The sequence below is a fragment of the Melanerpes formicivorus genome, unplaced genomic scaffold (assembly GCF_026170545.1).
Source record: "Melanerpes formicivorus ecotype bairdi unplaced genomic scaffold, bMelFor1.0.p_v2 SCAF_48, whole genome shotgun sequence".
Taxonomy (NCBI): Eukaryota; Metazoa; Chordata; class Aves; order Piciformes; family Picidae; genus Melanerpes; species Melanerpes formicivorus.
The window spans coordinates 3389125-3416773 of record NW_027142400.1 but is presented as its reverse complement, the minus strand read 5'-3'; the positions used below and the strand labels follow the sequence as shown (position 1 = coordinate 3416773).

Here is a 27649-nt window from a genome sequence, read left to right as displayed (position 1 = left end):
AAGTGAAATAATGTTGTAATCTCTTTCTGCCACTACCCAAAGGAGTGGAGATATATGGAGATGAGACTTACATAATGAAACATTTCCGTTTGCCAGGGTGATTGGACCGTATCTCAAGAGGGATTCTCTTCTCTGAGAATAGCTGCCTCTTCCTCCTGTTCCTTTCTCTTGCATGTGTATCTGAGACATTTGGCTTTGGACATAAGTTGTAACAAGTGAAATTCTAATTAAATGTTGGTGAAAATCTTTTGTTAATGAGAGTAGCCAACAGTGGAACAGACTGTCTGGAGCGTGTGGAATTTCTGTCTGGCTGAATAAAGTCCTAAGCAGTCTGAACTGCTCTGAGCAGGGCTTATTGAACCGGGTGACTTCCAGAAACCATTTGTGCCTACATTATTTGTTCTTTGATTCTGTGATCAATGGCCATGAAACAATGGTCATACAGTGCCTGGGTCTTACTTTCTTCCAGACGTCCTAGCATAATCTTTACTTCATTCCATAGAAGCAACAATGGTCTGAAAACAGAGACAGAACAAATACAGTTGTAACCACAGGGGGTCAGTGGTAGACAGAAGAGGGACTGGAGAGCTACCCGTTGTGTTGCAGCTACCAGTCATCAATAGGAAAGGTAGATCAGACGTGTACTTACAGGAAGTCCCAGAAAGAGAAATGGCCAGATTGTGACGGTTACATAGACGAAAAGGTAATCAGATAACTGAGACATTTCTTGGGAATGAGAAATCAAGAAAGCAGGTGCAGCTGAAGAGGAAAAAAGAAGTGGGGTACAGGAGCATGGTGGAAGTAAAGTGGATTGGATTGAACAGAAGCAGATGAGTGTAATGAAAACAGTCTGTATATTAAGACAATACTTGTTTGCTATAATTGCTTGATTTAAATTATTTTTCTACTCAGTAGTTTGTTTGAATAAAATGTCAGGTTGTGATCTTCTGTATGATTCTGACATTAACTTATTTTTGCTGTTTCTAATATTAAAATTGCTCCCCAATTTAGAGAGACTAATAAGATTTTTTCCTTGATTTTTTTTTTCCCCTCGGCAAAAGCTTCTTAAGTGGAGCTTTTGCCAAGAAATATGAAGGGGAAACCAATTTTATCACTTACTGTGAAATCTGTGGTAGCTGCAGCGAAAAAGAAACTTGCATAGAGAAAGAAAACATCACCATCATCCCAAAGGGGAGAATCACACTCCTGTAAAATTTCTTAGTATTGAAGCTGCAACTAATAGGTAAAGCTGGGAATCAGAGTTTTGTGCTGATTAGTTGACAAAAAATGAGCTTTATTATTTCTAATTATTAAAGTAGATTAAATGAGGCTTTTTGCAAAAATATTACAATGGGAAGTCCAACTGTTCTAGCATCAGGAGGCTGTTTGGCTTTCATGCTGGGGGAATTGCTCAGGGAAATTTCATTAACAGGTAGTGGTAAGCTTCTACATGTATGTACACACAAAGGAGTTCTTAACTACTGACCTAGGAGAAGGGGATGGTTGCTGACAGAGAGCAGCCAGCTGTCTGATGCAGTCAGTCTGTTTATTCCATTTCATCATGACAGCAGTAAAGCTACAGTGCATTTGAATTCCAGTAGTATGGCTTGTTGAATTGTAGGCTTAGAGTTTAGATAGATTTGCATGTGATGCCAAAATCCTTGAGTAGAATTGCATGTCATTCATTAGTTTTGACTGTGTGATCCGTACAAGTGCAGCCAGATCAAAATGCATTGAAGTTCAAATACACTTTTTTCAATTAAGTGTTTTAAAATATATTCTAAAAAGCAACTGATAAAGAAGTTTAAAAAGTGGCTGGGGGGGGGGGGGAGGGTTGGCTGCAAGTATATTTGCACAGGCAAAATACCTATAGATACTGGCTTTCAGCAAAGATAGAACAAAATCTAACTGTGAGGAAAAAGGCGAACAGGCCTTCAACAGACATTGTAACCTCAAGAGATGAGAAATACATTATATGCACTTGCTTGAAGTTTCCTATTTGAAGTGTTGAAGGATAAGAGCATAGTCTGGAATAGAAGTTGTTCAAACCTGAGCTGCAAATTCAATATAAGCTTGTAATTATTAAGTACATTCTGTTTGCAGCATTTAACAGTGCACTTTGATAAGGCAGTCGTTCAAGTAAGACATGGTTTAATCAAATCTGTTTAAAATGAACACATAACTATGTTAAGTCTTGGAAATCTAGATTCTTCTAGGAGTCTCACAGCAAAGTCTAGGCAAATAATTCCATTAAAAGATTATAAAAAGAAATGTCGGCACAAGAAAGTCTAACAGTTTTCAGAGAAAAGGTGTCAGTTTTTTCTGAAGACCTTTTCTTGTAGGCATCCTGCAACACTTTGACCATGTAAAAAACCTGGTGGCTGCATCAGATCCAAGTTTTCCTAATTTTTTTGGCTGCAACATTCCTGGCTGCTTTTGTTAAGGAGAGAAAATTGTTATAGCTGTCACTTATAGTCAAGGGTGTTCCCTTGTCTAAGACATACATTCCTGAAACTGTTTTTACCTGTCAGAGAGGGGAACCTTGCTGCCCTTATAAGCAGCCTTCCCCACTGTTAGATTTCTAGTTCAAGCCTTGGGTCAGTTTAGTAGAGTTTGGATTCTCTTCAGACTGATACATTTCTTCATTAAGTCTGTCTGAAGCATTTTCCAGACAGCTGGCAGTGTCTTCCTCTTCAAAAAAACCAGAAAAACTAATCCAACTAAAGCACTCAAGGGAAAAAAATTAAATTAGGAAGTTAAAAAAAATTACAGTCTAAAGCTAAATTTAATGCATACAAATAGCTTTTGAATTCTTGCTGGACTAGAAATCCCAGTCTCTTCACACCTCAGTCAAAGGTAGTTATGTACGGTAACATATACACAAGACTAATAACTAACTATGTAATCTCATGGAATAGGGAATTCAGATGGTTTTGACCTAGTACCTCACTCCTAGGCCTCTTTGCAGAATCACATCATTCTTGAATTTTCAATGTTATAAGCAGTATTTTGACATGTGCTGTTGAATCTCAAATATACTTCAATCCAAAATGGACAAAGTTACAAAGATATTGTTTATGACAACAATTTGATAAGTTTCACCATGCTTATTCTGTGATAGTTTAGTCATAAACTAGTGCTTTCATAATTAAACATGACAGGAAAACAATGTCTTAATATCTGACCTCATATTTTTTTGAGGAGTCTAAAGATTGTTCAACTAATTTGAAACAGGAGACACTCTGGAACCCACTTGAAAAAACTGCAAAAGAAGCGTTTTCCTCCATACCATCTCATGTATTTACATAGTTTTCGATCCATATAACTCTGGATATCAAATATCCATCTAGGTGTCTATGGATATGAGAGAAACTTGCAGTATACAGCCACTTAGACACGCTCACTTGTAGTGCACAGGCTTTGTAGTTTTTCTCCTCTCATGAGCAAGCTACAAGGAACAATGTGGTTTTCTGGTCTGTAACAGCCAACAGGTGGCTCCTGTTCTGCAGAAGAGGAAATACCTGCACTCCACCATTTACTTAGTCTACACCTTTAGAGTAATGTGAACATCTCTACAGGTCTGACTTTGCTTTTCCTCAAGCATGGCTTTGGAGTTTTACAGCAATACTTAGTTGGAGATGTCCATGGAAGGGGGAGGATGCAAAGTCCTGTCCGTTTGTTTGTTTAACCTCTAACTATGGTACTAATTTTCCTGTATTTGTATGGTGAATATTGAGCAATACAATTCACCCTTTTCCCTAAATTTATAAATAAATGAAGTATTTGGAGAATTGACACTGCACATAGAGATCCTGAGTTGCTTGGCCCTTATGTAAAGGTGGAATAGTTTAGAATAAAGTACTTCAGTTGACACATGATGTTATACACATTAGCTCATAAAGTAAATGTTTCTTTAAAAGTTAATTTGTTATTTTTCATGAAGTACTGCTGTGCTTTTGCAGTCCTTGCACTGGCACTGTAAACTTCCAACGTCTTTCATCACAGTTGTTTGCTTTGCATTAATATTGTTTTTAGTTAAGCCAAGTATTTTAATACTAAGTTATTGTAAGGAAGATGGGACTTGGCCTTGCCTTTCTTTTTGTCGTTCCTTACAGGAGACAAGAGTCTAAAAATTCAGTGTGTCAGTGCAGAGTTCTAAGAGCTTAATTGTGAAAGCTTGATAGTTGGACTGTCCCTTTAAGACCTTTTCAGTTCTGGGCAGGAGACCCTTCTAGTACTTGCAAGGCCAACTGCTCCTTTTTAGGCTACCTTTAGAATTCTCTCTTTTCTGTAGCTCTGTCATCTGCAGATTAGTGTTTCCTCTCTTCCACACACTCTGTGTTTTTTCTTGGGCAGTGCTGCCGTGGCCTCCTTTCTCTGACACACCTTTCCACCTTCACTGACTTGTTCATTTAGTTTCCAGTCCATGTAGCCTTTGGACACCTAGCATACCTATTTTCCACCTGCATGTTTTTCCCAGGCAAGTGAACCTTTCCATTTCTCTATTGTCAGTGCAGCTGCCTCCAGATCCAATTGTTGTTAGGTTTGTTCCCCCTCCAGCCTTCCTCAGATCAAAGTGGAGAAAATGAAAGTCCCTCTGGCTAATGTAGGAGCAAGGGAGTTGAACTTGTTTTTCTTCTCATATTCCTTCTGGATGATCTTACTCTACAGCTCATACCTTTTCTTGCTTGCTAAAAATAACCCTGTTCCATGTGTCGCTGGAATATTCACTATACTGTATTTGGACAACGTGTTCCTCAGTGTCCTTATGGAGACACATTTGACTGGATCTCTTGTGCAAGTGCACTGAATTGTGCTTGAATTAGTTTCTTGAAGCAACAAAGAGAGGGGTGAACTTGCATGTCATTTGTGAGTTTGACAAGGTAAATTACAGCTTTTTACCTTTCGGGTTTGTGGGTTTTTTTATCTTCCACAATGTCATAATTTATAGCAGCATAAGAAATTGTTACTGGGGTTTACTATTTTCTTTAATCTTTAATATTTAAAAATCCTTAGGTGTGGGGTGGTTTTTTTTTTTGGCGTGTTGCAGCCTTTGACTTGCTGCTTCCTCGATTATTCTATAGTACACATGCTTTAGCTTTATTGCTGGCTCATGTGTTCATCTTGTTGTATGCAGTGTTTTAGAAGAAGCTGAAGGATGTATGAAAAAGCATATAGCAAACACTGGAAAGGTTATTTGCATAAGATTGTGATATCTAGTCTGACTGTACAGTTTGCCTTTTATCTTAGTCTCTGTTAATAAAGAAAATCTCTGTTGAATTTCAGGTGGTACTGTTTTTCTGTCACTTCAAATAGTAAAATTAAATACAAAAAATAATTATTTTCCTGATCTTTTTGATATTCAGTTTTCACACTGAGTTGGTAATATTACAAAAAAACAAATGGTACTAATAATTCATGTGCTTTTTAAGATAAATTGTCTGTGTTCTTACATTTTAAGTTTAACTTGATAACTGTGAAAGAATTATGTATTGCTCAACATTTTCCATTGAATATGAAAAGTGCAATGAATCAAGCTGATTGTAGTTGACAGCTGGCTTGATCTTGCCGTGATTAGGTCTTTTACTTCTGGCAAAATCCACTAGCCTTTTCCGTTAGCTGATTGCTGATGAATGCAGAGACAAAGCTTTTCATATTGATAAAGAATTTGGGGAAACCTTTATTTCATATGGAATAAGATTAAAAAATATCCTACCTTCTATTGAGTACACTGAGTCAAAACGCGGTGCAAGAGCTCCTAAGATAGTACCAGTTAGTGATTTGGCTTGCTTGCAGCAAACAGTTAAACAATTAGCGTAGACAGAAAGTAACATAAACATGGAGTTGAAACATGTTGAAGCAACACCAATGTTTACAGCCAATAGGCAATGCTGCCAAATAAAGATGTGCTCTCTTACAATTATGTGGGGAAGGAACAGTCAGGTAATTAATTACTTCTCAAAATTTGTTAGTTTTACTAAAGTCGATAATGCCATGCTTAAGATTCCTCTAGCTGTTTGTGTCTGAAAGGACAAGAGAGACAGTAGTATCTTAAATGAGTTCCAGATATTACTTTCCTATATTTCAGAAGTGATTTTATAAGCAGCTTATTCCATATGTAGCAGGTACTCAGTGTATTCTTAAATCTATTTCTAATTTTGACAATCTACTTTAACATAGTTTGATTTTTCTGAAGTTCTGCCTTTTCTTTGCTGTTCTGTGCAAAATAAAGGACAGCCTCACTTGTGAATTTCTAAGAAAGCAATGTGGGAAACCAGGAAATCTAGAGTCTGTGGCTTAACACTGAATAAACTTTAAATGGTTTATTATCAAGAGCGATTTATTACCATCAGCAAGTTGGAGGAATTGCTAACAAAGTAGTGTTGTTTATGAGAGACCTTAATATTTTATCAAATAGATATAATGTGTAATTTTTCAGCAAATTGTGGTACAACTGACATGTGTTTATTCTAAGAAATTTTAATGTATTTCCACAAACAAAATAAGAATCTTATTATAAATGTCCAAATAAAGTTACCAGATTGCATTTGTAATGTTAATTTCATGATTATTTGATTACCAGGAGACAGCACATGCTAGGTGTATTTTCCTTTAATTCCTAGTATTCTGGGTGCCTTTTCTGGGTTTAATTATCTTGTTCATTTCCATTAAGCTAAAAAGGGAACATACTATTGTCATTGGATTCTTTAAAATGGATTTCTGCTATCGGCATATTTCTGACCCAATTAAAAAATGCAAGGCAGAGCTGTGGGATAAAGCCATTAAACTGGAAATAATGTCATCCATGTCAAGAACAGCAAAGACTCTATTTTAGTTTAAATAAACCCAGTTATTTTCTTTTGTCTTTTTTTGCAGTGTTGTATGTGTTTTCACATGGTATTTTCAAGTTGTCTTTGTTGTGCTTGGCACTAGGATGAGGTTTTATGGAAAATGTGGTCCAAAATCTATTAAAATTTTTAAATTTGATGATATATTTGATTGTTGATATATTTCAGAAATGTAAGGAGGTCAGAATCAGCAATCTTCACCAGGTGTTATGTCCTGTGTTCTCTCACAGTCCTCAGCACAAGGAGTCTACATACACTTCAAATAAAACCTGTTTAATATGGATCTGGTATAATAATCTCCTGTATCTTTGTTTTCCTCATCACTGCTGTTCTGCTGAGGACAAGTACCTAAAGTGTGGCTGACTGTTCTCATCAGGGGCCTTTAAAGCTGTGTCACCAACTGGGCTAGTTAAAGCATCTCCTAAATTATGTTACTTTGAATGAGGCTTAAGGGAGAAAAGTTAGACATCTGATGGGCTTCTGCTGCTTGTGTTCAAGTAGCATGGGAGAATTTGGAAATCTTGTGCTGGACTAAGTGAGCAAAGCAAGACATTCCTTTCTTTCCGGCCATCACAATTTAATAGTTTCGCAGCTGGACATGTAGCTCTTCCTTGGCTGCAAATGTGGCACAGAGGAAACTGCAGAGGTTGCCCACTAAGGTGAAGCTCTATGTCAGAGCCCTGACTCTGGTCTGGAGTTCAGTGGCTGGGAAGCAGTCTGGTGTACCTTCTTCATTATGGGAAGATACTCTGTATGTAATACCCTTTACTCCTTTGGTCCACATGCTTGTATACCTATTCCCGGACATGTCAGTTCTGATTTTGTCATGTAGTTACATAGATTCATGGAGTATAACAGTTCTACAACAATAAAATCCTTATGTGGAGGCAAGTTTTGTGTTCCCTCATTGGCTCTAGGAAGGAACAGCAACTTAAAATTACTGTTATTGTGGAAAACGAAGGCTTTATATGCAGTAAAACTGGAGTATTTACTTTGCATGTCTGTGTAGGCATCTTAAGCCTTGTGAGGTGCAGCTTGCAGTACCTTTCTGGCCCCTGTTAGGATAGTGAAGACGGTGTTTTATTTTTCCCATGGCAAAATTGTGTGCTTCATTAGTTGACTCACCCATGGAGGAGTGAGTTCTTTAAATTGTGGATTTCTCTCTTGCACTTTTCTGCTTCTAATTCAGTACTCAGTTTGTCCTCAATCTGTGTATTTTTCAGAAGATTGGAGTTTTGTTTTTATGGGGGGTGGGGGGTGGGGGGTGTTCCCCTACCCCCAGTATCTGTAGCTTTTGATATGCTAGTGTTTTCCCAGCTTTGATAAAGAGTAGATTTTTTTTTCACATTTATTGTGGTTGAGGATATCATTACCTTTACCATCACAAATATTTTTTTCAGGAGAGTGGTGTGGAGAACTTCAGACAAGGACTGTTTTTCTTTGTTTTGGTTGGTTTGGTTGGGTTTTTGTTGGTTAGGGGATTTTTTTGTTTGGTTTATTTTTAACTAAAAAGGCCATTTTGCCAAATTGTTCCTTATGTGTGCCACAATTTTAGAGTAGTAGCCTATGTAAAGAATGGTGTGGCTGGGTTGCAGGTTGGGTATGTGCTGCGTTGTGTTCAGTAGTTGCTTTATACTGGATTGTCAGTAAATTAATGGGAGGTTGAAAGTAGTGGGATACAAACAGAAAAACTTTGAGTAGCCTTTTGGATGGCCAATGTCAGAACCGGCCATTCTTTGCTACAAGGCAGAAACTAAGACACAGATTTTCTCACTCCTCTGAAGGTGCTTGGTTATTTTTTATCTAGGTTATATTGGACCTGCGCGATTGGTGGTTTAACCTCAGAATCATCTCTGACTGTAACAAGAGAAGGGTGTACTGAAGTACTGAAAGTAGTAAATGAGGAAGTAAGGATAGAGGTGATTGATGGATGTGAATGATAGGAAAAATACTAGAAAACATGTGGCAAAGAGTTCATTGGCCATGATTCATTGTACAGGAACTCACATAGGAGAAGGTGGAGCTTGGCCAGTTTCAGGAAGCTTGATGCACTTGAACCCTACACTTTCTAGTGCTGGGTGTTGGGAAGGGAACTCAAGAATAGTGTGGGAGATGGGTGTGAACACCTATCTTAACAAGAAGGAAGAAATAGATAGGGTAAGTTGATGATGGTGACTCTTGCAAACCTAGAAAAAGATCCAAAGAGATAGCATGCAGGAAATGAGTGGTAAATTCTTGTACTGTTCTGGTGTTCATTTCTAATTAATTGGTTACCTTATGCTTTGTGCTGACCATTTGAGTAGCTAGGTGTTGCTGTATCACAGAATGATAGGGGTTTGAAGGGATCTCTGGACTGGAGATCATCTAGTCTAACACCCCTGCCAGAGCAGGTTAACCTAGAGCAGGTTGTACAGGACTGCGTCCAGGTGGACTGTGAATGGTTCTGGGGATCCCGCCACCTCTCTGGGCAGCCCAGTGTTCCAACCTCAAAGTAAAGAAGTTCCTCCTCACGTTTAGATGGAACTTCCTGTGTTCAAGTTTGTTGAACACAGGAAGTTACCTCTTGTCACTGGGCACCACTGAAAAAACACTGGCCCCATCCTCCTGACATCCACCCTTTAAGTATTTATAATCACTGGTAAAATCCTCCCTCAGTTTTCTCTTCTCCAGGCTGAAAAGCCCCAAGTCCCTCAGCCTTTTTTTCTTGTAAGATAGATATTCTGAACCTAAAGATGAGATTGCCAGTTGTAAAGCTTCTAGTTGTTGTTTTCCTTGAAAACTCTTATTTCTGAAATCATAACAGTCTCAGGTGTGGGTTTGGTATGTATTTCATGATTATTTTCAAAGTTACTTTCTGTTCTGTACTTTCTATTACAAACTTAGAAAATTATCCTAAATAAGTATTTTTGTGGCTGAGCCATGGAGGAAAAGAAATGCATAAAATCTGACCACATCCTAATTACAATCTTTAAAAATATGTATATATTTTAAAAGATCAGTCCCATGGGTTTTTTATTCCAGTATTGACATAATCAGATTTCTCTTAGAAGATAGTTTTTTGATGGGAGTAAAAGCAAAAACCTCTGGAATATGCCCCTGTTGCTTTCACGTCTTGCCTCGCATACACTTTGCTTGTCAAAGAAATATTTTGAGTTCAGGTGCAATTTTTCATGTACTGTTGTGGGTTGCCAATGAGTAAGCCTTTTCCTAACAGCTCAGAAGCATGTGGACTGAGGAGTTTGTGATGATAAACAGAACACCATTGTGCAAGAGTAGAAAGAGAGGAAGGAGGAACATGTAAAGGAATTTTCAGAGCGACAAGACTAATGTGTAGAATTCAGTATTAAAGGAGGTTCCTTTTCTTAATTAAATGCCTAACTTATGACTTGTTTTGAGGCAGCTTATAAACTGGTTCCCGAACTATTTAATTACTACTCTACCATTCATCTCACCTGTCTCAAAAATACTAATCATCAAATGGTAAAATATTAGCTTGTAGTATGGGAGTAATGTCAGAAGCTGAAACTCCAGTTCATTATGAACTGCGTCTCTCATCACGACCTTTTAAAGTGCATGCTGAACAAAATAACTACATTTTTAAAAAGATTCCTGTCAATATTAAGAAATAGGGAATATAGGTGTAAAGTATTCTTGTCTGTGTGAGACATAGGTAATACTTCCTTAGTTGCCTAATAATGCAGTGCTTGCTCTATAGCATTTCATTTAGCAGTTCATATCTATGTGTAAATGCTCCTGTGAATCAATGAAAAGAAATTTACAGTTCAGCAGAACTGTCTGCTTTGATGTATCACCATGTAGCAAATGAATCTGTGGAATCTGGAGGAGTAGATACTTGTAGTGGCTTTTTAGTACCTCTTTCAGTTTTGTAGGAGGCAGGTTTCTCTTGCTGCAGGAGAGAGGAGGAGGTCTGGACCTTAAATGTGATAGGCTCATGTTTGTTATTAGAGGTGAGTGACTTCATGGGTAAAATTGTTAATAACTAGTATGAACAGCACAAACTTAAGAGTCTGAGAAAACAACAGCCTCATTAAAGAACTGTGTAAATGCAGCACTCTCTTTGCCTGGCATAACCTGAGGTTCTGAAGAAGGACTGAGACTGGCTTTTCTCAGTGGTGCCATTTGCATACAGATTATTATAAGCAGACTCAACTCATATGAAATGCTCTGAACAAATTGATTGAACTAGATCATGACAAGAGAAAGATTCAGCGTTTTTCATGCTGTTTGAAAAATTATGCTGTGCTGTTTTGGAGACCTGAAATTACCAACAGTCCATCTGAAAATATTTGACTTGGTGTTGAAAAGGAGTTCTGCTTGATCTACTCACTGCTTTTGCCATGTGGATGAAAAAGAACAAACAGCGAGTGAAGTTACAGGTTTAAAAGTTTGTTTCCTCAACTGCCTCCTCTTTTCTTTCCTAAATATAACATAGTTATTTTAAGTGAAAAGGACACGTGCTGGTATTCAGAGAGGTAAACATTAAAAGATTTCTCAGAGTCGTTATATTTAAATGGTTAATTATCAGAGTTTCCTGTGTTTTTGTGCTTTGCCGTGTATAAAAGGTTTTTAGACATTGCACTTTCTAAATAGAACATTTTACAGCAGTTAATAGTTTCTTCAAGGAGAAGCTAATATTTGCATCAATCATATTAGTCTCCTGTATTTTACATAATAAAAAAGTAATGCAGTACTTTTTTCAGGCATTGTGATATGTACTTTTAAATATGCTTATTTAAAGCAGTAAAAAATCTGAATTTCCGGATCAAACTGGGTTGTTGTTTCCAGTGTTTTTTACAAACCAGTTACTTCTTGTCATTTTGCCTTCCAGGTTACATTTTTCATTTAGAAAAATCTGTAATTTTCAGTTATTTAAATGGCTGTTTTACCTTGAAATATGCACAACTCCCATACAGATACCACTTTTTGCATCTGGATATTTTTAAGAAGGTTTCTTAGCAGAATGGAGTATTTCTTGGACAGGGTCATACTAGAAATTAGTACTGGATAGAGAATTGAGCTATCGATGTTGTAAACTTAAACTGATGACCGAAGGAGGGAAGCATTGAAAACACTTTGCATAGTCCAATGCAAGCTGTGTGTTTTTGGAAGAGCGTATGACTATTGAAAAAATCATGCAAATTCACACACACTCCTTTTTCACTTTTAAAATCAGTGATCCAGAGGGAAGCTTTCAAGTCCATATTAAGAATTACCTAGAGAGGTTTAGGTTTGTCTGCCAAAAGGTCATGCCAAAGGAAGTCAGCAGAGCCTGCCCATGTTGTGGGGACAGCATCTGTTTTTTCTATTGTTTGCTTGTCCCAAGTGAGCACAATTTGCGTTTTGGATGGCACTTGGAAAAGGTTCATTGCTTTCGTACCCAGTTAGTGCTGTTCAGTCTGTAATTAATAATAAAATGTCTCTCTTTGACTCACTACCTGGTAGCCACAAGTGTGTGTAAATTACTTGGTGTTAAAGAATGTTGTTTAGGACTTTTGTCTGTCATAAGTCATACTACCAAAAAAAAGTTTTGGGTTTTTTTGTTTGGTTGGTTTGGTTTAGTTATTTTGTTTACTAACAAAGTGTTAAAATAGAAAATTAGTGTTTTGGGTGGATTTTGTTCTAGGTCCATTATTCTATATAGCTAACTGAAAATAAATACATAATTTAGGATTGGGTATTTTGTTGTGGGTTGTTGGTTTTTTTTAATTCTCTGCTATAAATAGTTTTCATTATTGTCAACTATTAAAAGGAGTTTCCATTGTACTATCCAGTAAGAATTATAATTTTGCTCCATCATTTATTCAGTAGGAAATGTTCAAACAGGGACAATAACTTTCTCTAGAAATGTTAGTCTGACATGTCTATATTAGGTGTCCAAAACGCAGGAATTTTGTGTTTGAATCTGGCTCACTTCAGTGACTGAACTTGAGGTGCATATCTTACCTGAATGCAGAAACATGAAATACTACTGCAGTTCAGGTAGGAAGAAGTTTAAAAAATAAAAATAAAAAAAGGAGCAATGACTTATTTTAAAGCAAATACTGTTTTCCTTTCCTGACTGAAACTTAGAACAGTTTTGTATTATGCATTGATTGGAGAACTGATGCTTAACTAAGTAGAAATTTGATGTAGGAATATGAAACAAGCTATCCAAAGTGGACATGTCAGACAAAATCACTACAGGACTGCACTGGAAGGTAGTGGAGTGGGCCCAGAAAAGCAGAGCAGCTGAATCAGCTTTCTTCTGGGATCGGGTTTGATCAGATCCATAATCTGATGCTTGATTGATTGAGCTGGGGAGGTGCTTGGGGTGGGGGTCCTTTTATTTTTTTACATCTGTGAAACATTTAGAATTCACTCCATTCTGTAAACATTAATTTGAAACAGAGTTTTTATCTAGCAATATATAAAAAACATTATCTTTTCTTTTTCAGCAGTATTGACTATATTGTTGATAGGAAGTGATGTCATGTTAATTTGGTTTTTCCATAGCGTAGTCATGTAGTTTGGTGAAAATACTGAAGTGAATTTTTATAATGCAGTAGTCTAGCTTTTACACTGAGATGTTGGGGCATTCTGAACTTCCTAGCTTTCCAGCATTAATTTTCCAACGCTGGTATTTTCTCTCTGTGCAAATTCTGACATTGTGGTTACATTGTGCAATTCTAGGGTTTTGGTTTTCTGAGTAGCCAAGCGGGTATTTGGCAAATGTCAACTTCTGAAATTTGTCTTGTTACACTGCACTCTTTCTTGTGATTGTATAGGAAGAAATGTGGTTGAAATGAAGTAAATTAATGTATAGATTTGAATTATATTTGTTGATAGAACAATGAATATACTGAAACAATGCATTAATTTAAAAAACACACATACTATTTGGTCTCACACATTGTCACAGCATTCTACAAATTCCAAATAATTTTCGGCAGTTGCCTCTCTAATTCTGTGAATGATTTGTTAATTTTCAAATCCAAAAAGGAATGATAAAGCCCTGTTTAATATCTTGCCTCTTCACTCAAACTTCACACAGTAATTGCTACTTACTTATGCAAAGGGGACCAATTTTACCTTTCTTCACTTTGTACACACTGTTTTTCACAGATTCTTACCTTAGAAGTTTCAATCAGCCAGGAAACTTATTCACACCATCTTTGGGTGTGAGCTTAGTGACAGTTTAATGTAAGAATTCTTACGTCATCTTGTCTTGTGCTAGGTAAATAATGCTAACCACCAGTTAAAGCTGCTTAGGCAGGAACACTGAAAATCCTACTGTTTAAAATCCCTGTTTGCATGTGAGTTTCTATGTGTGCCAGTTCTATAGAAGATCTTCATAAAGCAGAGCAAAATGTAGTAGAAGGCCTTTTTTCTCTTGTCTATTTTGGCTTTTAGAGTTTTCCTCTTTCATCTGCTTTTCCACTTTTTGCTTTTTCTGTTCCTAATATCTGCATGGTCTGTGTCCTTTCTTTCTGCTCTGAGGCTTCTTCCTCTTTCACATGCGTCCATCATTATTCTTCATCTGAAGACTGTGGGGGAGCCTTCAGCCTTTCTCTGAGGAACAGAGATTTAGCTTCTATTGTCAGAACACTTGATGTATGTAAACACATTAATGTAACATTTTGTGTTCTGCAGGTTGGCAATCCACGTGTTGAGCTCACTCTTTCTGAACTTCAAGATATGGCTGCCCGACAACAGCAGCAGATTGAAAATCAACAGCAAATGTTGGTTGCTAAGGTAATAATGATGTATGGATCATAACATACAAAATCTCTTCAACATACACAAGCATAGATACGGAAAAACACACTAGTTCATTTTACTTAAGTTCAAGGAATAGCTTGAGAAATACGTTGTTTTACCAAGTTAATCTTAACCTAGACAGTGTACAACATTTTAGTGTAAATAACACTAACAACCTATGTCAAACCAAGTCATGTGTCTTTATAAAAGTATTGCTAGGTTTTGTCTCTTTTTTGAGGCCTGCATCATGGCCTATGATAGACCAGGCTTGATTCTAGGCTCATCTTTAGTAGTTCATTCATTCCAGCACAATAATGGTGTGAGATCAGACTATGCTCCCTTTGGATATATTTTAAGGTATTATGTTTCTGAAGTGTCTGAGATGTAAGAATCTTAAATGTAATTTTGGAGGGGGGGTGGGTTTAATGTTTTTGTTATTGTCATGTTCACCTATCAGTTCTGTTGTTCTTTCTTGATGGAAATCACGCAGAAAGAGAAACATTTTTCTTGTGTGCCCAGGAGAAGGACTGTTATTTAGAAATGGAATGCTATTGTACAGTAGGTCATCTTGCTTAAAATGGTCTGTTGGACATATTTTGCCTTCTTTGGGAAGGTGGATAACAGTGTTGGAAATTTATTTTGCAACAGCAGGAAAAGTGTTAATGTCAGAAAACAAATGCCAGAGGATGCTTCACAGATGTTTTGAGTGTTCAGACTGCAGTTGTACTTGCACATATATGAAAATTTACTTGGACTAAAAAATCTTGAATCTTTGCTTGAAGACAGATGTTAACTAGAAACAACTTTTTCTGTTTCCTGGAAATAAAAAACTCCATTGATCATAGTGATCTTTTCTAGGTTAACTTGTTATTTAACTAAATGGTACCTCTTGTCTAAAACCTCATTTTGTCAGGAACAACGTTTGCGTTACCTGAAGCAGCAAGAACGTCGCCAGCAGCAGTCTGTTTCTGAGAGTGAAAAGCTTCAAAAACTTAAAGAACGTGTTGAAACCCAGGAGACAAAGCTGAAAAAAATCCGTGCCATGAGAGGACAAGTGGACTACAGCAAGATCATGAATGGCAATCTGTGTATGTGGAATTTTTAAGTAATTGATTTAATTTACTATTCACTGCATTACTAGCAAGTAATGTTGTGTTGTTAGTTAGCGTAGCACTTAACCAGGATTTGAGATATAATGTGTGTTTTTTTATTTTACAGAGTGTTGTGTTTCTATGAAATTTGTATGTGACATAGCTTTTTGTTTGTTTAATATAGTCAGGCATAAAATCAGAATTATTCTCTGTTAGAAAATTCCCTGCACATCAATATTTTTATTAGCGCATTCATATCCTGGATTTCAAACCAGCATGTTTGAAGTTATCAATACTGGTAGAATTAAAATACTAACAACTTCTGCTTTACTTAGTGGTTTTTTATTCTGATCTTGTTAATTTTAGCAACTGAAATTGAGCATATAAGTGCGATGTTCCAAGAAAAGCAGCAGGAGCTACAGGCTGCAGTGTTGAAAGTGGATCAACTTACTCAGCAACTGGAAGATTTAAGGAAAGGGAAACTGAATGGGTTTCAGTCTTACAATGGACAAATGACAGGACCAGCAGCAGTAGAATTAAAAAAGTTGTATCAAGAGCTACAGGTAAGTAACAGATGCTATTTGGATGATAGCTACAGATATTAAAAGATGTCGTATTGCTTTTACAAGTGCACATTTGGTTCTGTGACTTCTCATAAAATTAATGTATTGGATGCTGTTAATGGGTGAGGTTGTAGTTAGCATATAACCCTCCTTAAAACAGAATTTAATTATCTTCGCAACTATTTTTGTTTCTCATGCACATAATGACACAAAGCTTGCAAGAGTTCTGAAAAGCATTCCTTAGTTCCTAATACTGAAATGCTGAACATCATCATAATCCAGCATTTGTTTTGATTTCTCTTAAAATACAGATTAAAAAAAAATCATGCCAGTACTTTTCTACTTTGCAGCAGTGGATGCAGCACACTCACTTAGATACCGTCTTAACATGGAAACGTGACTGGACAATGAATAAAAGTACATTTAAAATTGTGAAAGCATAGCTATGATGTCTAAGCTGCACTGTGTTCACTGCACTATATCTTGCACTGTAGCTGAAGTACATTCATAACTGTATTCCCTCTATCGTTATCGTATATCTTCCTCCAAGAAGACTGTTACATCTGAAGTGTAGTTCTCACATGAGTAATTAAATATCTGATTTACACTGAAATTTTGTCCAGCTTTTATGCTTCAAAGTTATGGAATACTTAATTACATGCTGATGTGTCAGAATTTAAGTTTTTTATTTAATTTACTGTTGTATTTGTTGTGATCAAGGGAACACCTATAACATATATTCAATATTTCAACACTAATTTAAATTTCGAAATCAGTCTCTTTCATTTCTTTATATAAGCATGTACAATGTACAAAATAATCCATCACATGTTTTCATTAATTTGGAATAAATGCTTTTTTCCCTTTCCCCATTTTTACAAGGCGTATCTGCCTCTCAAGTATTTCGCAGTGTAAAGATACTCAAGAGTAACATTTCTCTCTTGTGCTTCATACTAATCCCTTCCATAGCTATTAAGATACAAGTTTGCTTCAAGCTTTTTTCTGCATGTAACATTACTCTGAAAATTGGAACACTGAGACAGTACTGTCAGGAGTTACTGCAGGTATGAAAATATGCCCACAGGAAAGCAAGAAAAATAATTATAAAATCTGTCATGGTTGATTTAAACTATAAAGGTAATCCATTCCCTAATCTACAGGACCAGTTGTGAAGGTTTCATTTTAATCCCCATGTAGAGAGGAAAATCTGTGCTCAGTCTCTGCACTACCAATTCAGTTAACCTCTCATCCAGACATCAGGAAGTTTCATGTGGCACTGGAAACAGAATAGATAGCATAATTTCTGTTACAAGTTTTATATCACTGGCTTTTCATGACAGTCAAACTGCCTTGGTCAAACATAACTTTTAACAAGCATTTTCTATGACTTAATTTTTCACAGTGGCATTCAGTTCTGAAATTTCTTTACACCTAATTCTTCAACCCATTTACTGTACTTAGGATGCAGTCTGCTTGTATTTAATTGGTATAATAGGTATCCACTAGTTTATTAGGACATTCTTCTGCTGTTTTCTTTTAAGAGTTGTTCATGGTTACAAATGTTAATTTGACAGGCCATGTGGAAGCATAACATTAGAGACATCAGAACAAGTTGCTGATGCAAGTTGCTTAGGGTTTTTTAACACTTGACAACAGACAGAAGGAAATAACTGACTGAACAGTTTGTTGTGGTTTGGTTTGTTTTTCAGATTCGTAACAGGCTTAACCAGGAGCAGAACTCCAAGCTTCAGCAGCAGAAAGAGCTCTTAAACAAACGCAATATGGAGGTGGCTATGATGGACAAGCGAATCAATGAGCTGCGTGAACGACTGTACAAGAAAAAAGTTGAGGCACGTCAAAAAGAAAACATTCCTGTAAGATAAACTGTTAAAAGGGCCACACTTTAGTTTATCAAGAACCTATAAGAACTACATAGAATCTCACTTTCTCCCAGCTGAGTAATACAATTACATCTAAAGTACATCTATTTTAAAAGTAGCGGCCTTCATAAAACTATTTTAAGGTTTTCCATAGATAGCAAAGAGAGTTAGACAGAATGTGTATCCTTTTTTGTGGCACAGACCATACGATACTAAAAACTGTAGTAGTTGCTATTTCTAGGAAGGAAAATGTGACACTGGGCTGTGTTTCAAAGCATGAAAGCATAAAAAGTTTGGCACTTATGAAAGACTGATCTTCCAATATGGAAAATTGATAAAAATAAATATAAATGATCTAGTAAAAATGTAAATGGTCTGATAAAGTTGGTCTTAAGAGTTGTCTGGAACTTTGAAATCTCTTGCACAGTATATCATTTGTTTAAGGACTAGGGAGACTAATTCTGGATTTCCATATATATTCTGAGCTGGAGGTATTGATTAAGAAAAAACCCCATACATAATTGATCATTTAAAAATTTGTTTTAGTCCATTTGCTTAAGAAAGGCACAGTGCTAGAGACCTTACACAGATAAAGGTTTCTACAAGAAATGGATGTTCTGTGGCTGAGAAATTTAATTTATGAGGTATTGATTACAGTTTTGGGTTTTTTTTTTTGGTAGAGGCATGGAATATTAATTATTATGGTACCTTAGCTACAGTGCATGGCTCTAGATAATTAAAACTAGATTGCCTGTTCATGCACAAATGCCTAGATTAAATGGAAGTTCACGTTTCAATTTGACTTTTTTAGCTGAATCGAATTAATGGAACTTCGTCACCCCAGTCATCCTTGAGTGCTTCAGGAAGAGTGGCAGCAGTAGGACCTTACATTCAAGTTCCGAGTGCTGGCACTTATGCTGTGCCAGTAGATCCAGTTAAACCACAGTCTCTCACCATTGCTTCTAGCTCATCACACGGAAGATCAAAATCTGGTAAGCACTTAAGTGTGGTGTTTATTAATACACGTGGTTTGGAAAGCAGTAACTTAGGAAACCCGCTGTTAGCATAATCTCTATAGTGGAAGACACAAGTTTTAGATGCCTTGATAATGTTCTACGAATCGAACATTAGTCATTCAGTACGAGGTGGTTTTGCCTCTTTCCATTATGTTTTTCTTAGGAGACTGTGTGTTTCTTTGGCATTTTGCTGGCTAGTACACCACTAAAAGGAACACGTGCTCCTTCACAGATTCTGTATTCTGTCTCTAGTAGCTTTTCAGTTAAGCTGTGTGTTTGTATATAACAATGACATCAACTTTGACAAACTATATTAAAAAACAGCTATGTACAATGCGTTGTTTTTTGTCAACTAAAACAAAGCTAGTGAATAAGTGAAAAATAATGTTGCCTCTCAGAAGGAGACTAAATAGAAAAATAGAATAAATGTATGGGAAGCTTTTTGCTCCGAGATGTGAGAATTTGTGGTGCTCAAAGCATTTCTGAAATGGAATAACCTTAGCATTGATGATGTTTACTAGTCTCTCCCTTTATTAATGAAGGAGCTGCCCCTCTAGAGTATTCCCCAGAACCTGATGTCTGAATTTGGCTCCCATGTGTCCCATAATTAATAATTACTGTTATTAATAACAATAGTTTACATTGGAAACTGAAGGAAGCAGTTCACGATATTTGTGCCTTAAGTTCTGATCATGGCAAAACTCACCTCTCTGCTCACATCTTAGCAAAATCAGAATTCTAGAGAAATGGTTAGCTAGAAAAACACGCATGAGGCAAATAAAAATGCACAATGCCATAGGTCTAACCAGAGGACTTGGTTTACATGGTCTCCTAGGAGAGATCTGAAACAGAGGTAAGCAATGACCACTAGACCAAAGTTTCTGCAATATTCACATATGTTTCCAGCAAAGCTTGCAGTATGCTTCCAAATAGGAAGAGAGAGGGAAGACATCAACCTGTCTACAGGAAAGAATGACAAATGCCCCGCTTCAGAATACCAGGACAGGATGCAAAACTATACAAACAGAACTTAGAAATCTCAGTGTTTTCTATTGTTATTAGTGATTTAGCAATGCCTTTAGTTTAACTGAAAATTTATACAAACTCCATCACTGTGGTTTTAGGGAAAAATATTAAGGAGGAAATGACTTAATTGTGGGGTGAAGTGACAGATTTACAACAGTTTTGTTTTCAGATGTGGGTTCCTTTTCCACATATGGGAAAGGACAACTCATAACCTTTAAGTTCCCCAACCAAAAATAAGTAAGTGTTTTGGAAATATCAACCTCAGAAGAGATACATAACCACTTCTAGACCTACTGCAGGTTACAAGATCTCTAAATGAGAACTTTCTGATTTCAGAAAAATAGTTGTTCTACCTTAGGGGATTGACACTGTGTTTATTACTCCTAATGTACCTGAATACAGACCTGCGAGATAGATTTGTTTATGTGAGGAGAAGCTTATGTGGTCTCAGGAAGAAAAGAAAATTATAATTTTTTTTTTCAACTGTCATGCTTTTATTTCTCATTATCTGAGTGTTCCTGTTCTGATTTCTTCATTGTCATTGTTATAATTTTTCCACCACTTTTTTTCTTTCTTTTTCTGTGTAACTGGATCTGCCTTGATGTGTCCGGTAGAAACAGACTGTGGGTGTGTGAAAAAATCTCCAGACACCTGGAAGGTTTCTGATTTAGACATAATAGTGGATCCTATTCTGTCACCTCCCACTTCTCTTCAGTCTGCTGTTCACAATGTCATCCGCCTGGCACCTACTCTCTTTGACACCCAGCACTGTGAGTCCATAGAAGATCTCTGGCTAGCTAAGAACTCAGTTTTTAATATGGTCATCTGAGCTCTTGCATACAGATGCATATTAAACAGCATCTTTAGAACTTGTGTTGTGGTCTGGCATGCAGAAGATGCTGTTAAAATTTAAAATTGTTGAGAAGTTGCTTTTCATCTTTGAAGGAAACAGATTTCCAGCAAATTCATCCCTAGAGTACTTGGAGTAGGGTACTAAGGATAAGTTTCCTTCATTGAAAAAACTTGAAATTTTCTAATTGTTATTAGAAAATGTATGGCAATCACCAAAACATATTTTAGTGTATCTCAGATTAAATAGATTTATTACACACAGGTTTAGCCTGAGTTACTTTGTGGGAAATGGCCCCAGAGTTGGGATTAAAACCTCACTCTATCCAAGTCAGTAGCAAGAATGTTGCTAACTTTTATTGAAATGTTATACTTGCTGTGCACTTCAGTTGCTATAGTAAGTATACTGGATCCAGACCTACAAAAATTTTTAGGTTGCTGGGGAAAACACACAAAACCTTTTGTGTCTGCATGTCTCCCTGTCTTGTTTATGTAAATGCAAAATGGACATGACTGGCGGGAATTTAAATACACCAGATGTTAGCTAGTTCACAGGTGGCAGAGAAAAGGGTACATTTGTAAGAGAAAACGAAACCATTTGACTGAAGTGGGGTGACTGAGAGCAGGAGCTAGTGAGGGCTTGTCAGAAGGGTGTTCCCATCAGATGGGCAAGAGTGTCTGGGACCTGTTCAGTCTAACCAAAGATAGCAGAAGGCACTGTTTGGCTGCCTCCTCTTGGCACATATTGCGCAGGCTCTGGCACCATACACTGCAGTTAGAGATTGCAACAGTCCCTTAGTTAAGTGCTTGAGATTCAGCTTGGGTTGTGGGAGTACGTGAGAAGTGCACTCATAAAAAACACATGGTAGTTGGCAAGTCTGCCAGGTTGTAATAGGAAGGCCAGGAAGGTGAGAACAGTTACATTCTGATGTTTATGTAAGTAGAATGAAACCGAGAACTTAGAGGAGAGAGAGTCTGAATTTACTTCCAGTTTGTCGTCTCAGAATCTGGGGATGAATGTGCTAATAATTGGAATTCAAAGGATTACAAAAAACGTTTGCATAACTGTCTTTCCAATAGAAGACAGTGGGCTTGTGTCTGCAGGTAAGATAATTAAATTCTTTGGGATTTGGGCTGTTTTTCCTCTAAGTGCTTTCTTAATAGCTAAGCTTATGGCAAAAATGCTTTCATGTTTCACACAAATCAGTTGTAACACCTTTAACGATCTTCAGAACAAAAGTTTTACTAAACTATATATAACCTTACTGGAGTTATGGAACATCCTCTGTATTCTGTACATTGCACGTTATTTCAATGGGTACTTGGAAAATTTGCCATTATTTAGGGTCAAAGTATTCAGACAGCCATCTCTCTTAGTCTTGCCCTTGATAACCAGAGGATTAAGAACAAAACCAAACAAAAAACCCCTTGTGCAGTTCTTGGCTGTTGCCAGTACTAAAACCAAGCCTCATTACTTCCTGCAGTTTGCAAGTGTGAAAAGTGATTTCTGGACTTTGTACTATATTCTCAGTGCAAAAACATGCAAGTGTTAAAATTGTTTAAATGAGCAACCAGCAAAAAAAAAAAAAATCTCACTCCAAAGTAATTAATTATCTCTCAGAATTCGAACACAGTTTATCTGAATTTGAAAGGTTAATATTAAGGAATGGTCTGCACATAAAATGAAAAAGTAATTACTGTGGTAGCTTAACTGCAGAGGTATAACTTTTTTCTCACTTAAAACTGGTATTATTCTAACAAGCTTATAAATAGGTTTATGAGCTAATAGAGTGAATTTGCACTCATATAATGAAAACACTGGGTGGTAATTCTAGAGAAATCTCCAGGTTGTCATTTCCATAGGTAAGAAAAAGGATACTTAACAAAGATGACAGTGCTTTTATATATAGATCGGTCATGTTCAACTGACTGTAATTAGAATGCTTCCATACTGCTGCTTCTTGGACTATCTATCTGCTCTGCTAGATAGAGGATGGCAAAGAATTCTAGAAGTAGCCTTGCAGATTCTGTTTTCTAAGGGCTTAAAACTGAAAGAAGTAAAGTAAACTTGGCCATTAAATACCTGATTTTCATTTAATGTTGTCTTACTTTGGGGTCCAGGAGTCTTCATACACACACCCCCCATCTCCATTTTAGTTGTTATCTTGTAAAAGAGTTAGTTATGTGCTACATGTCATCCTCACTGATCCTGAGTGCTTCACTAAGATAATTATGGTAGCAGGGAAGGAGAAATGATCTCTGCTCTCCCTAGAGTAAGAGAAACCTGAGGTTTAATGTTTAAAGGCAAATCAAAGCCTTAGGATCTTACCTGGGGATCTATTTAGCTACTATAAAGCAGATCTCATTATCAAGGTATTTAAACTCTCTTTTCACTTGGAGGACAGAAACTAAATAGTCATATGCAGTTAATAAAGTAACGTATCAATACATCTAGTACTTCGTTACAAATTTGCTGCCTCAGTTTATGTGCAGCTGGACATAATTTTTTGCATATGATGAAGATAAAAGCCCATGACTTACATCTAGACATTGAGAGCTGAAGCTGTCAGCTGACTTTATAAATTTCATTAAATCTCTGGGGCAATTCTAATCAGGTGAGTATGTTGAAGAAAAACAAAAGGTAAGTTATCCACCACTTCCAGCAAAGGAATGTATGCTCTTGTTCCACCTCATTGTTGAAATGAGTTTTTACATCCTGTTATAAGTGAATGCTGGTAACCATACCTTAGATTTCGAGTTAGTCTACTCAGAGCTTACACAGACTTAACAGACAGTGTCTCTTCACAGTACCAAAAGAAATATGTTGATGAAGTGTTTCCGTAAGGACTTTTGTTCTGAACGTTTGCCTTCTAATAGTAGAATATGCAATGCTCAAATCAAAATTGTAACCATCTTTTTTTCTGTAAAAATTTTCAATATGATTTGAATGTCAGAGAGTAATGACTGCCATTATTCTATGTGGTGCTTGGGCTTTCAACATTGATTTCTGAATCTACCATTGGTAGTGATTTATCTATTTCTAGAATCAAATTAATCCTGTTGGAATCTAAGCTGTTCTGTTTCATATGTTGTTTTGCTTGTTTAGAGTGGTGATGTGGCTTATCTTAAACATGGTATTTTTGTCTGTTTTAAAGCTAATGATGGAAATTGGCCAATACTTAAACAGAGTTCAGCCCCTGTGGTGAAACCCCCTCACATCTCCAACGCAGACTGGAAAGAATCAAGCATGGATACTGCTTTAAAACAAGGAACTATATCCAGCCAGCCTTTGCCAACTTCAGTGCTAGGAAGCACTGATAAGCTGGTGGGTTTAATCTGTGATGTATTTATAGATGTTTTGCTGAAATTATGACCTTTTGACTTTTGTAGCAGAGCTCCATTCAGTTCTTCACATTCAGTTTCTCTGCTGCTATTTGTGTTCCTCCTGTTACTTCCTGGTTTTGTCACATTACAATTTTTTATTTCAACTTCAGTAGTTTGTATTCCTAACTTCCTGTTCTTCTATGTATCTGCTCCCCTCTTTTCTCTCCCTTTGCATCTCCTAATCATTTCCCCACCTTCTGATTCTTATAATTCAAATCTTCATTACTTTTTCATCCCTTAGTGTGGTTTATCACTTTTCCAGTGCACTGAAAAATCTCATCAAAAACAAGTCATTAAATCCATCCTTGGACCCACTGGTGGTGTTCTCATACTTTATGATTTAAGACTGTAATCTTTAAAGAATAAGAACCTTGTCTGTAAATAGTGTTGGTAAACTCTGTTATCACACTGTACGTTATCAAATACATTATCAACTAGATACTGAGATTCAGAACCTAGAACAAGTTATTCAGGCTTTGAAAGTATGCAGATAGCTTTGGATTCATATTAACGTGTTGTATCTGAAGATGCCTTTAAACAGTGGTCTCTGCCTAATATATGATCATGTCTTGTGAAAAATTCAGGCACAATCATACCTAGTGATTAAGGAGCACTAATAGGCTCCTTTGCTGTCACATGAGATGATTAGTATGTTTTGCTGAATGAGGAATATTCTCACAAGTATTTTACTTAACTAATGGTATACACACTTCATTATTCTTACATAGGGACTTGAGCTGGGGAAGGTGCCACCAACAGTTCCTGGTGTAAGCAAGCAGTTGCCTCAAAACTATGGGACGTATCCCAGCCCCGTACCCTTAGGAACAGGCTCTACAAATTCTCTAGAAAGGAGGAAGGATGGCAGCCTACCCAGACCCAGCACCAGTATAACAAATCGGCAAAGACCTGTCCCACTTCCACCACCAAGCAACGTTCATCAGCCCAGCTCTTCGCAGCAGATTCAGCAGAGAATTTCTGTACCTCCCAGCCCTACCTATCAGCCGTCTGGTCCCCCCTTGTTTCCTGGAGGAGACGGCAGGCCGGAACTCCCTTTAACTGTGGCAATCAGACCTTTTCTAGCTGATAAGGGATCAAGACCTCAGTCTCCCAGAAAAGGGCCACAGACAGTGAACTCCAGTTCCATCTACTCAATGTATCTTCAGCAAGCAACACCACCGAAGAACTATCAACAGGCTGTATATAATACCTTAAATAAATCAGTAAAAGCAGGTAGAATATGTTTTATTCTTTCCTTTTGAAATAGGTTGTTAAGATCTACTTATGGATCTTAGTTTACTTTCTGTATCAGTTTGAAAAACTTGTCTAAATCTGTGAGAAAAGCAAAAATATTTTTATGTATGCAGCAGTGTCAGAAAAATGATACCTTTTTCTGTATCATAATGATAAATGATACATAATGGTATCTTTTGGGGGTGATAAATAAGCATACATTGTTACCTTTTTTTTTAAAATGAGATGCAATTAGAACAATACAGTCTGAATACCAGTACTTTCAGAAACAATTTGAAAAACTAGTATCTAGAGAGTTTTTTCTCCTCTTGCTCTTTCCTCATGAAAGAGGAAAAACATTCTGAATCTTGTAAGCAGCAGCATCACCAACAGGTAAGTATTTCTTTTGTTTTGCCAGGCTCCAATACAATTTTTCTTTTTTTCTTCCTGTGTTACTGTCACACAAGTAGCAACAGAGACATATGTGGGGTTTTTGCAAATATATTGTGTAATTTTAGAACAGTTCTTCACTGTTTTCCATCTTTCTGTTCCTCAGTTTATGGAAAACCTGTACTACAATCTGGTTCAACTTCTCCCTCACCCTTGCCGTTCCTTCATGGTTCTTTGCCTGCCCAGACTTCCTCACAGCCACAATCTGAGCCTCAGACTGAGGTCTCTGAAAAAGATCAAGAGCTGGAAAATGCTCCACCACCCAGTGAAAACAGCAATGTGGAAAACATTCCTCGTCCTCTCAGTCCTACTAAACTCACACCTATTGTGCATTCACCCCTACGATATCAAAGTGATGCTGACCTTGAAGCTCTGAGAAGAAAATTGGCCAATGCCCCTAGGCCATTAAAGAAGCGTAGTTCTATCACTGAACCAGAAGGCCCAAGTGGACCAAATATACAAAAATTATTGTATCAGCGCTTCAATACGCTTGCTGGAGGAATAGAAAGTGCTCCCTTTTATCAGCCAAGCAATCCACAGGACTTCATAGGCATCTTAGCAGATGTTGATAATGGTAACACTAGTACTAATGGCAATATTGAAGAACCTATTTCTGTGCAACCTACGGTTCCTCTTCCTGATGAGCCACCCCCTTCGTCAGATGCTAATGATAATGAATTACCTTCTCCTGCTACTGAGGAACTGATAAGCACTGAAACAACAAATCAAACATCTGAGACAACTGAAGATAACAACAACAATCCTGCTATAGTTCCTTCAACTGAACAGTCACCCAGTCCCACGCCTGAAGTCAATTCTCCCAGTTCTCCAGTAGAAGATGACACTCCTCTGCCACCTGCTGTCCCTCCTCCACTTCCTCCAGTAAGTAACAAAGCAAAAAGACATTTTTGTGAACTACGGAATTAGCCGGAAGGTTGTAAGCTTCTGTTAAATGTTATGTTTGTGCCTCAAGTTTCATGATACTAAATGAAAACCAGAGGGGCTTCAAGAACTAATGGATTAGCCTAAGCTACTGTAGCTGTTCAACAAGGAAAATATCCTTACAGGCAACAGGAAGTTGCATATGTACTTTAGAACTTTTTTAGGGATACATTCTTAAAGAATTATGGAGTCTGAAATTCCATTAAAAATATGTTTTTCATTTCGTCAGGCCTACAAAGGTGTCTGTTTGTATGGAACTAAGGGTGAGCTATGCCTATAGGAAGCTTTTTAATTCGAAAGCAACCTGAAGTAACTGTTCTGGACAAGCATAGCCCTGTTCCCCTCAGCACAGAGATGCAAGACCAGGGCTAACAGCAGCGGCAACACAGCTGACTTGTTTCAGCAGAAATGTTTATTTAGTACGCTTGTCACACAATTTGAATTGCTTTCTAACTCCCTCCTTCAGCTGCACCAAAATCTTCTACGTACTTGTCATTACTGAAACCTACATATGGAAAATTGAAAGGGAGGAAGTTGAACTTTATTCTTTGTTGTCAATATGACTCACTTTAACATTGGTTTAAAAGAGTTATCTCCACTCTGATTCATGTA

The 27649-nt window shown here is 37.1% G+C and overlaps 1 protein-coding gene across 6 annotated transcripts in view; it reads left to right on the top strand.

The window, feature by feature from the left end:
• The window catches only part of PPP1R13B (protein phosphatase 1 regulatory subunit 13B), a 70705-nt gene that overhangs the window by 37515 nt on the left and 5541 nt on the right, over positions 1-27649 (top strand). For 3 of the 6 annotated variants that reach the window (XM_068160222.1, XM_068160221.1, XM_068160226.1), the window contains 9 exons: positions 14499-14600; positions 15520-15694; positions 16064-16260; positions 17970-18134; positions 18952-19132; positions 20797-20952; positions 24187-24356; positions 25144-25645; positions 26202-26977. In XM_068160222.1, the coding sequence (XP_068016323.1) occupies positions 14499-14600; positions 15520-15694; positions 16064-16260; positions 17970-18134; positions 18952-19132; positions 20797-20952; positions 24187-24356; positions 25144-25645; positions 26202-26977 (2424 nt within the window). The remainder of the gene's footprint in view (positions 1-14498; positions 14601-15519; positions 15695-16063; positions 16261-17969; positions 18135-18951; positions 19133-20796; positions 20953-24186; positions 24357-25143; positions 25646-26201; positions 26978-27649) is intronic. The other 3 variants (XM_068160223.1, XM_068160225.1, XM_068160224.1) reach the window with 3 other exon arrangements.